Source organism: Rhinoderma darwinii, chromosome 2, assembly GCF_050947455.1.
Source record: "Rhinoderma darwinii isolate aRhiDar2 chromosome 2, aRhiDar2.hap1, whole genome shotgun sequence".
Taxonomy (NCBI): domain Eukaryota; kingdom Metazoa; phylum Chordata; class Amphibia; order Anura; family Rhinodermatidae; genus Rhinoderma; species Rhinoderma darwinii.
The window spans coordinates 468452392-468474100 of NC_134688.1; the positions used below are offsets into that span (position 1 = coordinate 468452392).

The 21709-nt window shown below is 42.9% G+C and overlaps 1 protein-coding gene across 1 annotated transcript in view; it reads left to right on the forward strand.

The window, feature by feature from the left end:
• The window catches only part of ABCG1 (ATP binding cassette subfamily G member 1), an 86242-nt gene extending 69744 nt beyond the window's left edge, over positions 1 to 16498 (forward strand). Inside the window, exons 7-15 of the mRNA XM_075851000.1 lie at positions 2089 to 2212; positions 4873 to 4987; positions 8108 to 8253; positions 8988 to 9089; positions 10134 to 10302; positions 11569 to 11669; positions 12084 to 12242; positions 12611 to 12729; positions 14781 to 16498. Coding sequence (XP_075707115.1) covers positions 2089 to 2212; positions 4873 to 4987; positions 8108 to 8253; positions 8988 to 9089; positions 10134 to 10302; positions 11569 to 11669; positions 12084 to 12242; positions 12611 to 12729; positions 14781 to 15009 — 1264 coding nt within the window. The 3' untranslated portion in view covers positions 15010 to 16498. The remainder of the gene's footprint in view (positions 1 to 2088; positions 2213 to 4872; positions 4988 to 8107; positions 8254 to 8987; positions 9090 to 10133; positions 10303 to 11568; positions 11670 to 12083; positions 12243 to 12610; positions 12730 to 14780) is intronic.
• The last annotated feature ends 5211 nt before the right edge of the window (positions 16499 to 21709 follow it).

Sequence of the window (21709 nt, forward strand, 5' to 3'; positions counted from 1 at the left end):
CCTCTATATAGTGCCCAAATAACAGTGCCTATATAATACCTCTATATAGTGCCCAAATAACAGTGCCTATATAATACCTCTATATAGTGCCCAAATAGCAGTGTCTATATAATACCTCTATATAGTGCCCAAATAACAGTGCCTATATAATACCTCTATATAGTGCCAAAATAACTGTGCCTATATAATACCTCTATATAGTGCCCAAATAACTGTGCCTATATAATACCTCTATATAGTGCCCAAATAACAGTGCCTATATAATACCTCTATACAGTGCCCAAATAACTGTGCCTATATAATACCTCTATATAGTGCCCAAATAACCGTGCCTATATAATACCTCTATATAGTTCCCAAATAACAGTGCCTATATAATACCTCTATATAGTGCCCAAATAACAGTGCCTATATAATACCTCTATATAGTGCCCAAATAACAGTGCCTATATAATACCTCTATATAGTGCCCAAATAGCAGTGTCTATTTAATACCTCTATATAGTGCCCAAATAACAGTGCCTATATAATACCTCTATATAGTGCCCAAATAACCGTGCCTATATAATACCTCTATATAGTGCCCAAATAGCAGTGTCTATATAATACCTCTATATAGTGCCCAAATAAACGTGCCTATATAATACCTCTATATAGTGCCCAAATAACAGTGCCTATATAATACCTCTATATAGTGCCCAAATAACCGTGCCTATATAATACCTCTATATAGTGCCCAAATAACCGTGCCTATATAATACCTCTATATAGTGCCCAAATAACAGTGCCTACATAATACCTCTATATATTGCCCAAATAACCGTGCCTATATAATACCTCTATATAGTGCCCAAATAACCGTGCCTATATAATACCTCTATATAGTGCCCAAATAACTGTGCCTATATAATACCTCTATATAGTGCCCAAATAACAGTGCCTATATAATACCTCTATATAGTGGCCAAATAACCGTGCCTATAGAATACCTCTATATAGTGCCCAAATAACAGTGCCTATATAATACCTCTATATAGTGCCCAAATAACAGTGCCTATGTGATACCTCTATATAGTGCCCAAATAACAGTGCCTACATGATACCAATATATAGTGCCCAAATAAGAGTGCCTATATGATACCTCTATATAGTGCCTATATTATACCTCTATATAGTGCCCAAATAACAGTGCCTATATGATACCCTCTATAGTGCCCAAATAACAGTGCCTATATGATACCTCTATATAGTGCCCAAATAACAGTGCCTATATAATACCGCTATATAGTGCCCAAATAACAGTGCCTATGTGATACCTCTATATAGTGCCCAAATAACAGTGCCTACATGATACCACTATATAGTGCCCAAATAACAGTGCCTATATGATACCTCTATATAGTGCCCAAATAACAGTGCCTATATAATACCGCTATATAGTGCCCAAATAACAGTGCCTATGTGATACCTCTATATAGTGCCCAAATAACAGTGCCTACATGAACCACTATAGAGTGCCCAAATAAGAGTGCCTATATGATACCTCTCTATAGTGCCCAAATAACAGTGCCTATATGATACCTCTATATAGTGCCCAAATAACAGTGCCTATATAATACCGCTATATAGTGCCCAAATAACAGTGCCTATGTGATACCTCTATATAGTGCCCAAATAACAGTGCCTATGTGATACCTCTATATAGTGCCCAAATAACAGTGCCTACATGAACCACTATAGAGTGCCCAAATAAGAGTGCCTATATGATACCTCTATATAGTGCCCAAATAACAGTGCCTGGGTCTTAGACATATAGATATGGAGAAATAAAAAAGTAATGACTGTGGGAACACTGGGAGGCAAAACCAAAAAATGTCCGTGACCTCAAGCCAAAATTGACTGCATCCTTAAGGGGTTGTCCTCTTTAATTGATCGCGTTCCTACAATTTAGTCGGTACAAGTGTCTATGACATAGTGTAGTATATTACGCCCGCTAGTGATGCCACATACTCTTTGCCTCCGTATATTTATTGTATATTTCTAGATGACATCATTGCACCAAAAAAAAATTTTTTCTCCCTTTTGCAGTGGTCTGGACAGTTCCTCCTGTTTTCAGGTTGTCTCCTTAATGAAATCTTTGGCTCAAGGCGGCCGGAATATAATCTGCACCATTCACCAGCCCAGTGCCAAGCTGTTTGAGCTCTTTGATCAGGTGAGTGATGACATCATTAATAAAATAGTGTAACAATAATCATCTTCTTAGTGATATTTGGGAAGTACGGGTGTAGGATGAAGCCTCCATGAGCCATGGAAGGAGTGCTGCCATGACACGATGTAGTACAGGATAGGGGTAAGTCCACACGTAGCATAAATACTGCGCATTTTCCACAACAGATTTCGTTGTGGGAAATCCGTAGTGTAAGGGAATGTTCACACAACCTATTTTCAGCCATTTTTCGGGCCGTAATTGCCCCGAAAAAGGGCTGAAAATACATAGGCTGAACGCCTCCAAACATCTGCCCATTGATTTAAATGGGAAAAACGGCTTTCCGTTCCCACGGGGCTTTTTTTTTTACGCACCATTTTTAAAAATGGCGTGTAAAAAAACGCCCCGTAAAAAAGAAGTGCATGTCACTTCTTGAGCCGTTTTTGGAGCCGTTTTTCATTGTCTCGATAGAAAAACAGCTCCAAAAACAGGCATAAAAAACGCATCAAAAAACGCTTGATGCTTAAAAAACGGCTGAAAATCAGAGGCTATTTTCCCTTAAAAACAGCTCCGTATTTTCTGCCGTTTTTTGTTAACCGTGTGCACATAGCCTAAGGGTATGTTCACACGGTTAACAAAATACAGCTGAAAATACGGAGCTGTTTTCAAAGCCTATGATTTTTAGCCGTTTTTTAATCAAACTAGCGTTTTTCGCTGCGTTTTTCACGGCCGTTTTTGGAGGTATTTTTCTATTGAGTCAATGAAAAATGGCTCCAAAAACGGCTCAAGAAGTGACATGCACTTCTTTTTACAGGCCGTCTTTTTACCCACCGTTTTTTGAAACTGAGGCGTAAAAAAAACGCCCAGTCGGAACAGAACGCCATATTTCCCATTGAAATCAATGGGCAGATGTTTGGAGGCATTCAGCCCCCCGCAGTTTTAGCCGTTTTTCGGGGAGTTTACGGCCCGAAAAACGGCTGGAAATAGGCCGTGTGAACATACTCTCATACAGTAGCAGCAGAGTGGATGAGATTTGAACAAGTCTCATCCACATGTTGCGTAAAAAAAAACGCCAAAAAAAGTTCATAAATTGACCTGCGGTGCCTTTTTTTTAATCCGCAGCATGTCAATTTATGTTTGCTGGTTTTCTGTTGCAGGTTTCCCCCATGATGATGAGGTAAAACCCGCAACAAATAGCAGATGTTGTGATTTTTGCGGCGGAAAAGCTGTGATTCCGCCGCAAAAATTGCAACTCAGAAAAAAAGATTATACTTACCCAGAATTCTGTGTTTCATCATCCAGGCCAGCCTCCAGGGATGATATTTCATCCCATGTTACTGTTGCAGCCAATCACAGGCTACAGTGGTCACATGGGATGAAACATCATCCCAGTAGGTTGGCCTGCAATTCCTCAGAGGGATGCATCACCATGACGACAGGTAAGTGCAGACTTTTTTTTGTGAGGTTTTTCGGACAGAATTCTCCATGGAGTCCAGAACGGATACACTGTGTACTTTTACGCAGCGTGCTTACCCTGTGTGAACATAGCCTTGAGGCCCTGTTCACACTGAGTTTTTTTGGCGCGTTTATTGATGCGCAAACCGCGTCGGAAACCGCGCCAAAAAACTGCCAAAAACGCCTCCCATTGATTTCAATAGGAGGTGGAGGCGTTTTTTTTTTCCACAAGCGGAAAAAAACGCTTGCGGGAAAACAAAGCGTCATGCCTTTTCTTCAGGCGTTTCCGTCTTTGACCTCCCATTGACATCAATGGGAGGCAGAGGAAGCAGTTTTTGACATCAATGGGAGGCAGAGGAAGCAGTTTTTGACATCAATGGGAGGCAGAGGAAGCCGTTTTTGCGACGTTTTTTGCCTGCGCCGCTCAATGGCAAAAAACACAGCAAAAAACATGGCGGAAATACGCGGCAAGGAGAGTGCAGGCAGTCAAAATCTGTCAGATTTTTCTGCCTGCAAAAAAACTCTGTGTGAACAGGGCCTAAGGTTGGAATTTTAGAATAGATTAACTCTTTTTAGGACGAAAGGGCAGTGTGACCCTGGGGCCAGTGCTCTTCTTTGCTGTTCACTGAAATTAAAGTTTATTTTTCCACCAAAGGTATTATTTTTTGCATATTGAACAAAGGGGCCCTGAGTTTATCCAAAGCAGCCCAACTCCCAACCCAGGGCCGTGCCAGATTGGCCCCTTCATTCTAGTCTCAGTATTCAGACCCTAATCTAATCGACATGCCATTAATGCTTTTGATGGGAGAACCTCTTTACATTGCCTGGGGGAGAGGAGGAGCCTTGTGCAGGTTCAAACCTCCCATGAGGAGCAGATTGAGCCAATCAGAACTGAGACCTTCCTGTCCACCAACCCCAGAGGAGCCACAATCTCTGCCTCTATGGTTCATACATCCCTGTCTCTCTAACATTAATCTTATCTATACAACGTGAAAAAGTAACTGCGCACATTTTACTTGAAATGGAAACTTTTTTATTTTATTTTAGGGAGAACTCTTAAAGTTTTCTAGATGACATTTTTTCCTCTAACACCAAATAAACAATCTTTACTCGTCGCCTGTATTAAGCGGATGACTATTTTATGGTATTAGATTCCGGTAAAGCTGCGGAACAGATAACATTACACGTTTCTCTCCCCTTTTGATACGCAGCTTTATGTATTAAGCCAGGGACAATGCATCTACCGTGGGAAAGTGTCAAATCTCGTTCCATACTTGCGGGTTTTAGGATTAAACTGCCCGACCTATCACAACCCGGCCGATTTCGGTGAGTATGACGTATTCTGGAACTTTCCCTGTGTTTCTCTGTGGTAACATAATGGGCTTCATGTAACAAAACTATCAGTTCAACAGTGGTCTGCAACCTGCGGCTACCCAGTTATTGCAGGACTATAACTCCCAGTATGCAGCCTGCAGATGTCTGTTGACCTCTAGATTATTCTTATACAGAAAAAATTGAGAAACTTTGTAAAATAAATTACTGATCCTGAGTTAGGGACACCCCACACAGCGATATTACAGCTCCGAGTTGTATGGAGCTGTAATAGGGAACCCATAGACGTCTGTGTGGTTCCATAAGGCTCCGTGCACTCCTCGACTCATTACACTGCAGAGCTCAATTCATAATTCTGCAGGCTTTATAGTTAAAATCTCTTAGTAATCCTTTCTTGTTCAGTGTCTGCACTGTCCTTGTGATGTTTAATCTGGGAAGTGTAGTCTACACCAGGCACTGAACAGTAATCAGATGTAGGAAGAATTAACTGCCTCCTGACTTGTAGGAGCTGCATTCACAATTCTGCTAGCTTAAGAGCTATAATCTCCCAGCATACCCGACCTGTTTAATGTCTGCACAGAGCCTGCTCGTTTGATTTGCATTATGGGAGGGTTCATCTTTACACCAGGCACTGTACTGAAAGTAACATCTAAACTGTTAGGCGTGTGTCTGACAACAAGCTTGCTGACTGTTTCCAATAGCAACCAGCAGAATTGTGAATGCAGCTCTAAAGTTTAATACAGACTGTAACTCAGGATCAGTACAGGATAAGTAATGTAATGTATGTACACAGTGACTCCACCAGCAGAATAGTGCGTGCAGCTCTGGAGTAAAATACAGGATCTATCTCAGGATCAGTACAGGATAAGTAATGTAATGTATGTACACAGTGACTCCACCAGCAGAATAGTGAGTGCAGCTCTGTAGTATAATACAGGATGTATCTCAGGATCAGTACAGGATAAGTAATGTAATGTATGTACACAGTGACTCCACCAGCAGAATAGTGAGTGCAGCTCTGGAGTATAATACAGGATGTAACTCATGATCAGTACAGGATAAGTAATGTAATGTATGTACACAGTGACTCCACCAGCAGAATAGTGAGTGCAGCTCTGGAGTATAATACAGGATGTAACTCAGTGCAGGATAAGTAATGTAATATATGTGTACAGTGACTCAACCAGCAGAATAGTGAGTGCAGCTCTGGTGTATAATACAGCATGTAACTTAGGATCAGTACAAGATAAGTAATATAATGTATGTACACAGCGACTGCACCAGCAGAATAGTGAGTGCAGCTCTGGAGTATAATACAGGATGTAACTCAGGATCAGTACAGGATAAGTAATGTAATGAATGTACACAGTGACTCCACCAGCAGAATAGTGAGTGCAGCTCTGGAGTGTAATACAGGATGTAACTCAGGATCAGTACAGGATAAGTAATGTAATGTATGTACACAGTGACTCCACCAGCAGAATAGTGAGTGCAGCTCTGGAGTATAATACAGGATGTAACTCAGGATCAGTACAGGATAAGTAATGTAATGTATGTACACAGTGACTCCACCAGCAGAATAGTGAGTGCAGCTCTGGAGTATAATACAGGATGTAACTCAGGATCAGTACAGGATAAGTAATGTAATGTATGTACACAGTGACTTCACCAGCAGAATAGTGACTGCAGCTCTGGAGTATAATACAGGATGTAACTCAGGATCAGTACAGGATAAGTAATGTAATGTATGTACACAGCGACTGCACCAGCAGAATAGTGAGTGCAGCTCAGGAGTATAATACGGGATGTAACTCAGGATCAGTACAGGATAAGTAATATAATGTATGTACACAGCGACTGCACCAGCAGAATAGTGAGTGCAGCTCTGGAGTATAATACAGGATGTAACTCAGGATCAGTGCAGGATAAGTAATGTATGTACACAGTGACTCCACCAGCAGAATAGTGAGTGCAGCTCTGGGGTATAATACATGATCAGCACAAGATAAGTAATGCAATGTATTTACAAAGTAACTAAACTTTTGGGGTGCCTGGTGGGGCACAATTGCCTCTCTACTACAAGACAGCAGTAACATAAATAGCACATGATGCTTGGGTGCCCTGGTACAGGATTTGTATATAAAGTACCTGATATTCAGCTGGGGCCTACGTCTAGCAATTTAGAAAAGTTGTATGTTTATGCAGATTTTACTACTTTCTGGACTTTTATACATTAAACTATTATTAAAATATATCAGGAAAAAAAAGCAGATTAAGATTTTAAATATGCGGTATGTCACTACACTCTAGTGGTCAAATTGTGCATTACCAGAGAGTGTTGTAATCCTGCAGGAGGATACAGCTTTCTACTATTGTGGCTGACTAGCGACCACCTCTGCCGTCTTACACCATCTGAGTAACTATAACTCCCATTAAGCAAGATAAAGAACACTTAAAACAGAATGTCCACCTTCGCAACCATTTTTTTTTATTGCTCCAGTGCATCCAAAAAAATAAAACAAAATGAATCAACTTTGCAATTAGTCTTAATTAAAAAATCTCCTACATTTTTGTGTCTGCAGCTCCTATGCAGACCTATGTGTCTCTATGGTAACAAACCCTGTGCAGTCTGATCCTGCGGTCATACTCCCTTCCATCTGCCCCCTACTTCTTACTAATATACATTTAGTAGTTTAGCAAGAAGTAGGGGACAGATGGATGACAATATGGCCAGACTACACAGGGCTTGTTCGTAGTCTGTTACCATGGAGACAAATATGTCTGCCTAGGAGCTGTAGGCAAAAAATGTTAGGATATTTTTAATGAAGACATTGCAAAGTTGCTTCATTTTTCATTTGAAATGCATTGGAATAATAAAAAAAAATTGGGTTTGAAGGTGGACTTTTTTATTTCCCAATAATCTATTAAATAAAACAAAATTAAAGTGGTAGCGTCCCTTTACCATGAAACCTATCTACGCCTTGTAAAGTGACAACCTCTGTCTGCTTTTTGTATATGGTCGGTGGAGCCCTTATCTCTTCCCTGATAAGGATTTCACTTCCAATGTAATACCATTATATCAGTTTGACCGTTTTTCTGTTCCCGCACCGGCAGTAATGGAAGTGGCCTCAGGAGAGTACGGAGACCAGAATCCCCGTCTTGTGAGAGCCGTGCAGGAGATGTGTGTGACTGAGCAGAAAAGAGACCATTGTGGGGACACTGAGCCCAACCCATTCCTGTGGCACAAAACATCTGATGAGGTAAATCTGGCCGATAAGGATTCCTGCAGAGTATCACACCGGTCCGTTACTGCAGCTTGTGTAATAGGGCGATGCTCTGTGGGGGCCTAATTTATTTTAATGACATTGAAATACTAGTTCTGCATTGAGAAATGTCCAGTAGTCCTCCGAAAATGATCATGTCCAGCTGACACAGCTGCAGGACTCGTCACAAGAGCTTTCATACAGGACATTAACCCTTCAGCTGTGTGAGCAGGACTAGGTCAGGGCATGAGAAATTTACCTTTATCAAAACTAATGTCAGGTCTACACCGAGACTTTTTGCAGCACTGCTAATTAATTTTTTAAGTATTGAGATACATCTGCAGTCCACAGGAATACATTGAGTTGCATGCGATCTTGTGGACTGCAGCTGTCACTCAAGACTTAAAATCAAATGTGATCTGTCAGTTTCGATTTATTTGGCCGTGTATGGCATGATCGGCCTGTTACAGCTGATCATTTGCCACTTTGCGCAAGCTCACTATGTTGGTTTAAATCTCCCAGTTTAGTCTGGATCGTACGATTGATCGGATTCATTCCGACCGATACTAATCTTTACCTACACTGATATATTGCAACAAGTTTTAGCAAAGTGTGTAAGACTAGGTCTAGATGGTTTTTAGCTTCTGAAATCAACAAAAATGTTTCCATTCACTGACAGAAAGATTTGAGAAGCAAAAATACCCCTATGTACTGTGGTTTTCTCCTTGCAGGACTCGTTGCCCACAGAAGGTTGTCACAGTTTCTCTGCCAGCTGCCTTACCCAATTCTGTATCCTGTTTAAGAGGACATGTCTCAGCATCATGAGGGATTCTGTAAGTTATACTGTCTGAATATTATAATGATATAATATACTGTACATAATATATTATAAACATTCTGCAATCGGATTCTTAAAAAAAAATTCCCTTTAAATAAAGTTGTCCATTTTTTGCAGCAGTTCCTTAGTTATCTCCATTTCTGGTAAGTGACTACCAATATGGCCGCCATCTCAACTCCCATATGGGTTGTCACTCAGCTTTCCCAGACCCCTGAATGTCAAATCAGTTTACCTATGCCGTGGTATATGTCCTGCAACTGCATTACTACATAGCTCTGATAGACAATCCCTTTTAGAGCTTCAACGCCAGCCATATTGGCTGTAACCCAGCTTTCCCAGAAACAGATATAAATAAGAATTGCTGATATTAGAATTTTTATCAACCTGACGACTTAAAGAATGATATTTATTGGAGATTTCTAAACACTCTTTAAGTGCTGTTAAAGGTATACTCCGATTGCAGAGGGGGCGGAGCATGACACCGTGATTAAGAGAACACCAAAAAGGAATCCCTGTGTCATGCTCCGCCCCCGCCATGAACTGGGCATAACTCAGTGACATAAGTTTTGCCCGGCAGTGTCCCTTTAAGTCACCCTCCATGTTCACTTTAGAAGTTATTGTCAGTTTTGGAAACGTATTGTCTTGACTTAAATAATACGACGACCTTTATTTCCATAACAACTTGTGCAATTTTCTGTGACTTGCAATGAAAAGTAGGGATATTACAATCATTTCAAAGGCAACAATTCATTAAAAACGGAACTTTACCGCATGAAAATATGAGGGGCTTAAAGAATAGAATAACACAATATACCGTAATATGTGGCGGATATTTAACTATATGTCCGGGCCCCGGGAATCGGAGCCACTGATGATAAACCTCAGTCTACTGTATGTCTGTTAGGTAAGACTAAACGTGGACACCACAACACTACTCAGTTCTTTCCAAATCAACGGTTTACTGAGAATAATTAGCTGTGTGTGAACTCGGCCTTACTTTACTTTAAGCTGAAGTTCATGACTTTCTTCCTGTTGGCAGGTGCTGACTCACTTACGTATCATGTCCCACATTGGAATTGGGATCCTCATAGGATTACTCTACCTCGGGATCGGTAACGAGGCTAAGAAGGTCCTGAGTAACTCTGGCTTCCTGTTCTTCTCCATGCTCTTCTTAATGTTTGCAGCTCTCATGCCAACAGTCCTGACTTGTGAGTATCAGCCAGCGAGTCGTATAATGTGTCTTACATGATTTACACACAAGAAAAGCTACTTTCTTCTTAAGGTACATTTTATTGTGAAACTATAAAACGAGATGATGGAAATGACAGCAGCAGGAGAGGAGTGTGCTGATCTTGTGGGGGGCAGTGACCACTCACGTGATGATGTTAGCGAGGACAGGCAGAATTGTAGCCAGCTCTTCTTCACCTGGGGCAAACATTCAGTTTGCTGCCCCAGCCCTGTATCTGAATACCTTATACAGTAGCACAAAGTATTTCAGGAGAGGAGTGTGTTGATCTTGTGGTGGTCAGTGACCTGTTTATTCATGTGATGTCAGCAAGGAGAGAGCTGAATATAATTAGGGCAGTATCATGATTTGACGAAGATATGGAGACATGTGAGAGGTCACAGACTGAGAGTTACATAGGGAAGGAGCAGTTTACCCAGTAGAACAGAGTATCTCAGGACAGGAGTGTGTTGATCTTGTGCGGGGCAGTGACCTGCCCATTCATGTGATGTCAGCAAGGACAGACTGTAATATAATTAGTGTAGTATCATGATGTGAGAAGAAACTGAGACAAGTGGAAGGTGACAGACTGAGAGTTACATAAGGAAGGAGCAGGTTACCCAGTAGCACAGAGTATTTCAGGACAGGAATGTGTTGCTTTTGTGGGGGGCAGTGACTTGTTCATTCATGTGATGTCCGCAAGGACAGAGCTGAATATGATTTGTGTAGTATCATGATGTGAGAAAGAGACTGAGACAAGTGGAAGGTGACAGACTGAGAGTTACATAGGGAAGGGACAGGTTACCCAGTAGCACAGAGTATTTCAGGACAGGAGTGTGTTGATTTTGTAGGGGGCAGTGACTTGTCCATTTATGTGATGTCAGCAAGGACAGAGCTGAATATGATTAGGGCAGTATCATGATGCGAGGAAGAGACAGACAAGTGGGAGGTTACAGACTGAGAGGCAGTGGAATTAGTGGGGTCTATCAGTAGCACAGAGTATTTCAGGAAAGTAGTGTACATCCATGCATTACATAGATCCCCATTGATTGCAATGGATGGTGTGTAGTCCTTCATTAGGAAAGCGAGCGCATGATGAGTGAATGACTGGAGATAACAGCCGATCACGAGGGGAGGTACAAGCAGCAGGACCCCCAATAATTACCTGGGGGACGTGCCGAATGAAAAGAGGTTGTAAAAAGTTCTACTTACTGATCATACATGAATACAATGTCCTCTCTCTACACAGTTCCACTTGAGATGGGAGTATTTCTCAGAGAACATCTGAACTACTGGTACAGTCTTAAGGCGTACTACCTGGCCAAGACCATGGCCGACGTCCCCTTCCAGGTAAGCGCTCTTATATATCCCGTGCGTTACACTGATTATAGGATTTCTGCATTGTACTCTCAGCATCCTCTTCTAATTCATGCAAATTGTTTTTATCTGTTCCTTGGATATATCTGTTCTAGAAAATCTGAGTGATCACCAACATGTGGGTTGTCACCCAGCTTTCCCAGACGCCTGAATGGAATATCTGCCTAGTTATGGGATGCCAGACTGGATCGCTGCCCTTACTAGGTGCACTTGCCATTCAGGGCTCTAGGATATGTGGTTAACAGACCCTGTGAGAGCTGTGAGGGTTGTCATAGTTGCTGTCATCCAACTTTCCCAGACTCCTGAAGGGAATATCTGATTGAGGTGCCTTGTAGGAGCTGTAATGGCGGCCATATAGTGACTGCATTAACTTGTGTTTGTTTTCAGATTATGTTCCCCGTGGCGTACTGCAGCATCGTGTACTGGATGACATCACAGCCGTCAGACGCCTTGAGATTTGTCTTGTTCTCGGCTCTTGGAACGATGACGTCACTAGTGGCCCAGTCCTTAGGGCTTCTCATTGGGGCCGCATCGACCTCCTTACAGGTACACACCTAACCTGCAGTTACATTATATTATATGATGTGAATCATTTTCCTTATATGTACTAGTATATGATATGGTTTCGGTGTTTCCTATAATGCACTGCTCCTCGGCTCCCTTAATCACACTTAAAATCTCATCTGCCTATTGCCATCACTAGGGGGCGATCTGTAGAAGAATCCTATACCAGTCAACATGAGCCATATGCAGCTATATACAGATCGCCCCCTAGTGGCAGATGACACATTTTAATATTGTCCACACTCAGCTCTGCTACATCGGTAAGTATAGGGATTGTGGTATAATCCATAGAATTACTGCCTTACTCAATTAACCCCTCGTGATTACTGATTAACCTCTTCCTTCTACAGGTGGCAACATTTGTGGGTCCGGTGACGGCGATCCCCGTTCTGCTGTTCTCTGGATTCTTTGTCAGCTTTGACACTATTCCCGGCTACCTTCAGTGGATGTCCTATATGTCATATGTCAGGTATTGTGGCGAAAATATTCCTTGTTCATATCTTTATTTATATGGCGCCAACATATTCCACCGCGTTACTCAGAATATATCACTTAGTCCCTGTCCTCAGCAGAGCTTACAATCTAATATACGACCGTATCTCATACACACACTAGAGCCGACCATACACGCTGCATACTATAATGTGCCTGACATTTGAAATAGTGACGGGTATGTTTGATATTAACATGCCTGAGCCTTTGTTGTCATGGGGATAAGCGGTGATATATGAGTCTGTCGGCCGCTTATCCTTACCTCCCTATTGTAATAAATACACACTCTCGGACAATCTGACTGAATGCTTATGGGGGAGTCGGACCAGGACAATTTAATAGAAGGCCAAATAACCTTTCAGTATATTTTAGGAGGAAAGCTGAGCACCTGGAAGAAATCCACACAAACACATAGAGAATATACAATCTGCATGTGAATGTTACTCCGGGTCAGAACCTCAATGATAATCACTCAAAATCACGCTTACAGGTGTTCTCCACTTTGGACAAGGTCCTTGACAATAAGTTTATCACAAAGTCTCCTCCTGATGTGAACCCCAGCGATCAGCTATAATCTGTGAGACCTGGCAGTAAGTGTTCAGTTTCCCTGCAGCGCCACCACAGGGGAAATTAAGAATTACACAGCGCCCATTTATAGAAATGGATTGTCTGTGTAATACAGGACAGGACGGGTCCTCCAGAGCGAGAGACACTCCACGCCAGCCAAGGGATGAGGATCCTTAAAGAGGACCCCCCTATATTAACCCATAATTCTCTAATAGGCTGGATGGAAATGGGTTTTCTAGACAAACCCTTTAATGGCCTCTGAATCTAACGAACAATTTGTAATGATGGTGAAAATAAGTTTTTGTTATTTTTTTAAAAAATTGTGTCCACTAGAGGGTGCCGTTTTACTATAACACAGCACCCTCTGATGGCACAATGCCAGCATGCTGCCCGCATCGTTGACTGATGCCAGCTAAGGAGCTGTCACTTGGTTAATCTATGTGAGAATAAAAGAAAAATATTAATGAGATGCTGAGAAATACACATGAAAATTCCCACTGAGACAATGTTTGTTCATATTGTATTAACATTTGCTATTCAGGTAGCGCTGTTGTTCTAGGATGGCAGCCATTTGTGACCCGGGGGAAACAGTCTGCATCGACTATTATTTTTGGCAATGACTATATAGTCATCAAATGTCAAATCTATTATCTTTGTAAAATATATTTTTTAATTTTTTTTGTTGTGTTCACTTATTTTAGTGGGTAAAACAAAATCTGATGGTATATGGAAACAGTCAGCAAGCAGGCTCGCTTATGTTGATCTGATTATGGCTAAATATCCAAGGCAGCCTGGCTCATTAATTCATGAATATCTTATGTTCACTGACATATAAAGATCCACATAGTCTACTATCTGAATATAATACGAGCAATACATAATGCGAGTAGAAAATTGAGCAGTGCAGCTGGGGTTAATAAAGGGTTAATTAGACTATCAGACCCACAGCCCATTAACAGCAGGACACCATTCCGCACTCAAAACACTTAATACAGACACATACTAAGAATACCGGATCAGTCAACAGCATTTTGTTCATGGTTTCTTGCAGAAAATAGAAAAAAAAACCTCAAAAGTAAGTGAACACACCAAAAATCGGTCTTCATGTGCGAATGACTCTATCTTAAAGGAGTTGTCTCCTCACATCTCATGACATCCCTGACAAACATCTGATTTTGTCATGGGAAGTCCTGACTTCATGGAGGCTCGAGTCCACAACCGCAGGAGCCATTGCCGTTTTTGCTCATAAAGCGGGGTCCTGATAGGTTACCTCCTCTGTGATAGGTCATATGGACAGCAATTGTCTTCATCAGACATCCCCTTTAAATATTTACCCAGTACATTTAGAATAAAATGTCATATAACATCTGTCAACAGCAGCTCACCTGCTTGTTGATGGTTTCCAGGTAGCAACAGTTCTGATTATTTTATTATTAGTTGTTTTTTTTGTTTTTTTTACAGATACGGATTTGAAGGAGTCATTTTATCTATTTACGGCCTCGACAGAGAAGACCTGCACTGCGACAAAGATGAAACCTGCCACTTCCAGAAGTCGAAAGCCATATTAAAGGAACTTGATGTGGAAGATGCCAAGCTGTACTTAGACTTTATCATCCTCGGAGTTTTCTTCGTCAGTCTGCGCATCATAGCGTATTTCGTACTACGGTACAAAATCCGGGCAGAGAGGTAAAGGCCGGGTTCAGGAGAAAGGTTAGTTAGACTGAATTCATACATGGAAGAAATCCAGTGACGATCATCCTTGTACTGCTCTACTAGGTCTTTGGAGATGCCACCAGACCCAACTTTGCCGAACCCTGTTGGGTTTAGCCGACTTGTTGGGTGATCTTCTCAAATACCGTGGAGATATTTTTTTCCCCTAAGGCCATCGGTTAATTATGTATTTTCTAGATTTAACTAGAAAGAAACAGGAGGGAAATTCTAGAAGGTCGAATGTTGTCTACTCATTATTCCATTGAGGAAAAGGAAGGACGGACCTTCTCCATTCTATAAACCTTGGTCTAGTATTGACGTAGAATGTCCCTGCAGCTAATGACTGTGTCATGGGAGGGGTATCTTATGACTTGGAATACCCAAGATTTTTTTTTTTACTTTTTTGGATCCTTCGAGACGTCTCGGATGTTATAGATCTCAACGGCTTCTCTCTCCAGCTTCCCAAAAGCTACAATTGACTATGACAATCCTACTCTCTCCCACTCATGGTTTAAAGGGAATCTATCTCCATGAAGGGCATCTGTAAGGTACCATAATAGGGGTGACCTAGTGGGTGCAGTTGCACCCATTAAATGACTCCTGAAGTGCTGATTGGGGGGTTGAAATGAAACATGCCTTCCATGCTAATGTCCTCACAGCTGGGTGGTGGGTTCATGTGACATCCTCAGAGTCATAAAAGAGGGTTCCTGCTCCTAAGGGGTGGGGAGATGTTGACCTATAGGCCCTCTCGATGGCACTCATTGGCCAAAAATTCACTGAAGGGTGAAGAGTCACATTAACATATAGGGTCATGCTTCAGTTAGATCCTCGAGAGTCTTGATTGGGAAGCGTGATTGTGCTCTCTAGCATAGCTCTTCTGGCCATGTTAAAGGGCTTGTCCAGGATTAGATAAACATGGTAGCTTTCGTACAAAAACTACACCCCAACTATCCACTGGGTTTTTTGTGGTATTGCAACTTAGCCCCGTTCACTTCAGTGGAGCTGAGCCGCAATACCAGACACAACCCATTGGCAGATGGGGCGCTTTTTCTGAAAGCAAGCAGATATATCTTTCTAATCCTTGAATACCCCCTTAAAGGGGACAGATGCCCTTCAAGATTGAGTATTGTTTTCCTAGAGCTGGTCTCAGAAGCAATCTTGAAGAACAAACGTAAATTTCGTTATATGATCACACTAATAACTTGTTTGAGGTCTGAATGTAGCCAGGATGGGTCCTTACAAGTATATAGAAGCTACTTACAAAAACATTTTACAAAAACATTTATCAAAACATTGACCTTCAGGTTTGTAATGTCACCTGTCTTTAGCGTACTTGTCATAGAGGGAGACCAAATCAATGCTATGGGGGCTGGCACCAAACTGCTTCTCTGCTTCAAGCTAGTTTTTAAATCTGGAGGGGCATTTAGGGGGGTAAATGGGCATTTCGGCACCGATCTGAAATGGAGCGATGGTGTTTTTAGCTGGGGGGGGGGAGGAAGTGATGTGAGGAGTTGTGGTCTATTCAACTAAAGGTTTGGAGGGGGGGGGGGGGGGAAAGAAAAGATCTCACCAAGAACGCGGCCCTATTTTCACTTAGCAATGGGATTTTCCATCCTAAAAAATTGCCTTGGTTGCATCATAAATTGGAGTTTTCCATGTCAAAAATCATGATGATGTCACTAGGTCTGTTTTTTTTACGCTTCTTTGAGTTTTATTGACAAAGAAAAGGGAATGAAGGAATATTTCTATGTTATCAGACAAGTTTACACTTTGACATACCTAAGAACAAAAAAATATAAAAAAAAATCACGGCCAAATAAGACCCCTTGACCTTCCCAGCCACAGTCTAATCATGCTCTTACCTATATTGACAGATATTCCAGGTAAATTCAGGCAGTAACCAAATAAGGGGTTAATTGGAAAATGTTCTTTACCTATAATTTTCCAAAAATATGATTAATATGGCAGTAGGAGACCAAAAACATCATGGCGTGAGTACTACAAAGCCTCTCTGCCCCTTCTCTGCCTCAGTTTAGTGCTGACTCTGAGACAGACTGGTTGCTAGGGAAGGACTGCCTAGCGATCACTAGTAATAGAACGTTATTCCACATCTCAGCGTGTTTTAGTAATCAGATTTTTCCCAAAATATTGGTAGCTGTTGCCTACACGGTGGAAGCAAATGTGGTGTCGAATGAGACGATGCTTCCAATTCCTCTCACGCTTCCTGACTGAATGTAGAGCTGCCTCACAATGTGGGCCCCTTTTGTGGGGGCCCCATATATTCGTCCCGTTGTTGCTCATGGACACCCTACCCCTGCTGGTATTTTGGCTTTTACTCTCTGGGTTTCTCCACACACAAAACTACCTCAACAATGTGCACAAGGACGTTCAAATTTTCAGTTCACATAGTCGCTAAAACTCACAACGCAGAACTGGTCCATAGCTGAATGTACGTAGAACGCAACCTGCATGTTTATAAGCGCCATTACCGCCATCAGTGATCCCCGAACAGGGCCCTAGGGGGCCCGTATGTCTACCATAGAACAATGGTTCAAGTCTATTAGGAAATTTGGAGCTTGAAATGAGGCAATATTTAGGAACACGTTGGCCCATTTTTCCCCATTGAATACTGCCGTTGCGATTCTAAGCAAAAGGGGCGTGGCTTGGCGTTCACGATAGTACAACCTATGTATCAATGGCAGCTATTTGTGGCAAAAAAATGGCGTCAATGTACTCGTAGACTTGAAATTGTGGCTATTGAGGAGGTTAATGGCGGCAGTCATTTTGATGGTTGCCCTATCTACCATAGCGGCATCCGAAAATTTATTTGTAGAATTTTTTTTCAATTTCTTTATTATTATTTTATTGTTATTTAAGACATTGATTGCAACCCGGACCTCGAATGAACTAGAAGAGTTTCTCCTTTTCGTTTGTCACTTCACCAAAAGATTTCTGGTGTTCCTGCTGAGTGTATATTTTGGACGGACAGAGAACGTATTAACATTTTGTATAGATGAATAAATTTGTACAGAAAATATACGCTCCATCTTAACATTGTTTTCATTTCATCTCATCAATGCATATACATTATAATCATATTCACATGCCGGTAACCTCAGTCACTTTCCTTTAACCGAGCCGCAACGGCAGCTGAAAGAAGTCAGATTAGCAAATATTCTGGATTATAAAAGGGTTATAAAAATATATTTTGTAAAGGTAAAGAACCTGCTGGGAGGCAGCAGAGAATAAAATACTATGTTCATCTATGAACTTTATTTTATAATTTGTATACATGTATCATCTACATAAAAAGTAGAATCACTGTGTACATACATTACATTACTTATCCTGTACTGATCCTGAGTTACATCCTGTATTATACTCCAGAGCTGCACTCACTATTCTGCTGGTGGAGTCACTGTGTACATACATTACATTACTTATCCTGTACTGATCCTGAGTTACATCCTGTATTATACTCCAGAGCTGCACTCACTATTCTGCTGGTGGAGTCACTGTGTACATACATTACTTATCCTGTACTAATCCTGAGTTACATTCTGTATTATACTCGAGAGCTGCACTCACTATTCTGCTGGTGGAGTCACTGTGTACATACATTACTTATCCTGTACTAATCCTGAGTTACATTCTGTATTATACTCGAGAGCTGCACTCACTATTCTGCTGGTGGAGTCACTGTGTACATACATTATTTATCCTGTACTGATCCTGAGTTACATCCTGTATTATACTCCAGAGCTGCACTCACTATTCTGCTGGTGGAGTCACTGTGTACATACATTACATTACTTATCCTGTACTGATCCTGAGTTACATCCTGTATTACACTCCAGAGCTGCACTCACTATTCTGCTGGTGGAGTCACTGTGTACATACATTACATTACTTATCCTGTACTGATCCTGAGTTACATCCTGTATTATACTCCAGAGCTGCACTCACTATTCTGCTGGTGGAGTCACTGTGTACATACATTACATTACTTATCCTGTACTGATCCTGAGTTACATCCTGTATTATACTCCAGAGCTGCACTCACTATTCTGCTGGTGGAGTCACTGTGTACATACATTACTTATCCTGTACTGATCCTGAGTTACATCCTGTATTATACTCCAGAGCTGCACTCACTATTCTGCTGGTGGAGTCACTGTGTACATACATTACATTACTTATCCTGTACTGATCCTGAGTTACATCCTGTATTATACTCCAGAGCTGCACTCACTATTCTGCTGGTGGAGTCACCAGTACATACATTACATTACTTATCCTGTACTGATCCTGAGTTACATCCTGTATTATACTCCAGAGCTGCACTCACTATTCTGCTGGTGGAGTCACTGTGTACATACATTACATTACTTATCCTGTACTGATGCTGAGTTACATCCTGTATTATACTCCAGAGCTGCACTCACTATTGTGCTGGTGGAGTTACTGTATACATACATTACATAACTTATAGTCTACTTATCCTAAATTACACCCTGTATTATACTCCAGAGCTGCACTCACTATTCTGCTGGTGGAGTCACTGACCCAGCCCTGATTACACCATCTCTGTGTTCTCGTCCATTACTTCTCACCATCATCTCCAATATTTTTTATTAAATATTTTTTCCTCGTTTAGAAACAGTTGAGCCACTCGGGCCGTTTTTGACGGCATCCGAGTGGCCCCCGATAGTCTTCACGGACCCATTCAGTTTACTCCTCATGCACAAGACCGAGTGCGCCAACCGAGTCCCATCAGTGATACAAGGAAAGATAGAACATGTCCTATCTTTCCTCGAATCGGAGACTCGGACCATTTTTCACAGACCCTATTCACCCGCTAATGTGAATGCGGGTCTATCGGGGGCCACTCGGACGCTATCAAAAACGGCCCGAGTGGCACAACGATCTTGTGCATTAGACCTTAGCAGGTGAATCGAGTCCGTGAAAAACGGTCCGAGTCTCCGATCCGAGGAAGGATAGAAAATGTCCTATCTTTCCTCGGATCACTGACGGGACTCGGTTGGCGCACACGGTCGTGTGCATGAGGTGCAGATTCTCTCCGCCGCACAATACCGTATAATATATTATAATATCCTGCCTATGTCTCATTTATCAAAACAGGACTTGTTGCCCAGAGCAACCAATCACAGCTCAGCTTTCATATTTCCAGAGCAGTTTAAGAAATGAAAGTTGCTCTGTGATTGGTTGTTATGGGTAACCTAGTATTACATAGCAGGGGCATCTCAAACCTACAGACATGTCACTGATATGGAGTCTTTAGAACGGTGGTAGGGGGTCCTGTCTGCATGGAGATTAATTGTTGAATCATTTTAACATTTCAAAACTTTCTAATCTGATCCATTCGGGCCCATTTTCAAGATCTCTTCTTGCCGTCAGTGAATAGCAACAATGTCAAGGACGGAAGGCGTGACTCATGCCCAACTTCCTAATATAAATATACAACTCACTATTGAATCATAAGTAGCCAGACCTCAACGCCCAGCACCCAGACCTCAACGCCCAGCACCCAGACCTCAACGCCCAGCACCCAGACCTCAACGCCCAGCACCCAGACCTCAACGCCCAGCACCCAGACCTCAACGCCCAGCACCCAGACCTCAACGCCCAGCACCCAGACCTCAACGCCCAGCACCTAGACCTCAACGCCCAGCACCCAGACCTCAACGCCCAGCACCCAGACCTCAACGCCCAGCACCCAGACCTCAACACCCATCACCCAGACCTCAACACCCATCACCCAGACCTCAACACCCAGGACCCAGACCTCAACACCCAGCACCCAGACCTCAACACCCAGACCTCAACACCCAGGACCCAGACCTCAACACCCAGCACCCAGACCTCAACGCCCAGCACCCAGACCTCAACGCCCAGCACCCAGACCTCAACGCCCAGCACCCAGACCTCAACGCCCAGCACCCAGACCTCAACGCCCAGCACCCAGACCTCAACGCCCAGCACCCAGACCTCAACGCCCAGCACCCAGACCTCAACGCCCAGCACCCAGACCTCAACGCCCAGCACCCAGACCTCAACGCCCATCACCCAGACCTCAACACCCAGACCTCAACACCCAGGACCCAGACCTCAACACCCAGCCCCCAGACCTCAACACCCAGACCTCAACGCCCAGGACCCAGACCTCAACGCCCAGCACCCAGACCTCAACGCCCAGCACCCAGACCTCAACGCCCAGCACCCAGACCTCAACGCCCAGCACCCAGACCTCAACGCCCAGCACCCAGACCTCAACGCCCAGCACCCAGACCTCAACGCCCAGCACCCAGACCTCAACGCCCAGCACCCAGACCTCAACGCCCAGCACCCAGACCTCAACGCCCAGCACCCAGACCTCAACGCCCAGCACCCAGACCTCAACGCCCAGCACCCAGACCTCAACGCCCAGCACCCAGACCTCAACGCCCATCACCCAGACCTCAACACCCATCACCCAGACCTCAACACCCAGGACCCAGACCTCAACACCCAGCACCCAGACCTCAACACCCAGACCTCAATACCCAGGACCCAGACCTCAACACCCAGCACCCAGACCTCAACGCCCAGCACCCAGACCTCAACGCCCAGCACCCAGACCTCAACGCCCAGCACCCAGACCTCAACGCCCAGCACCCAGA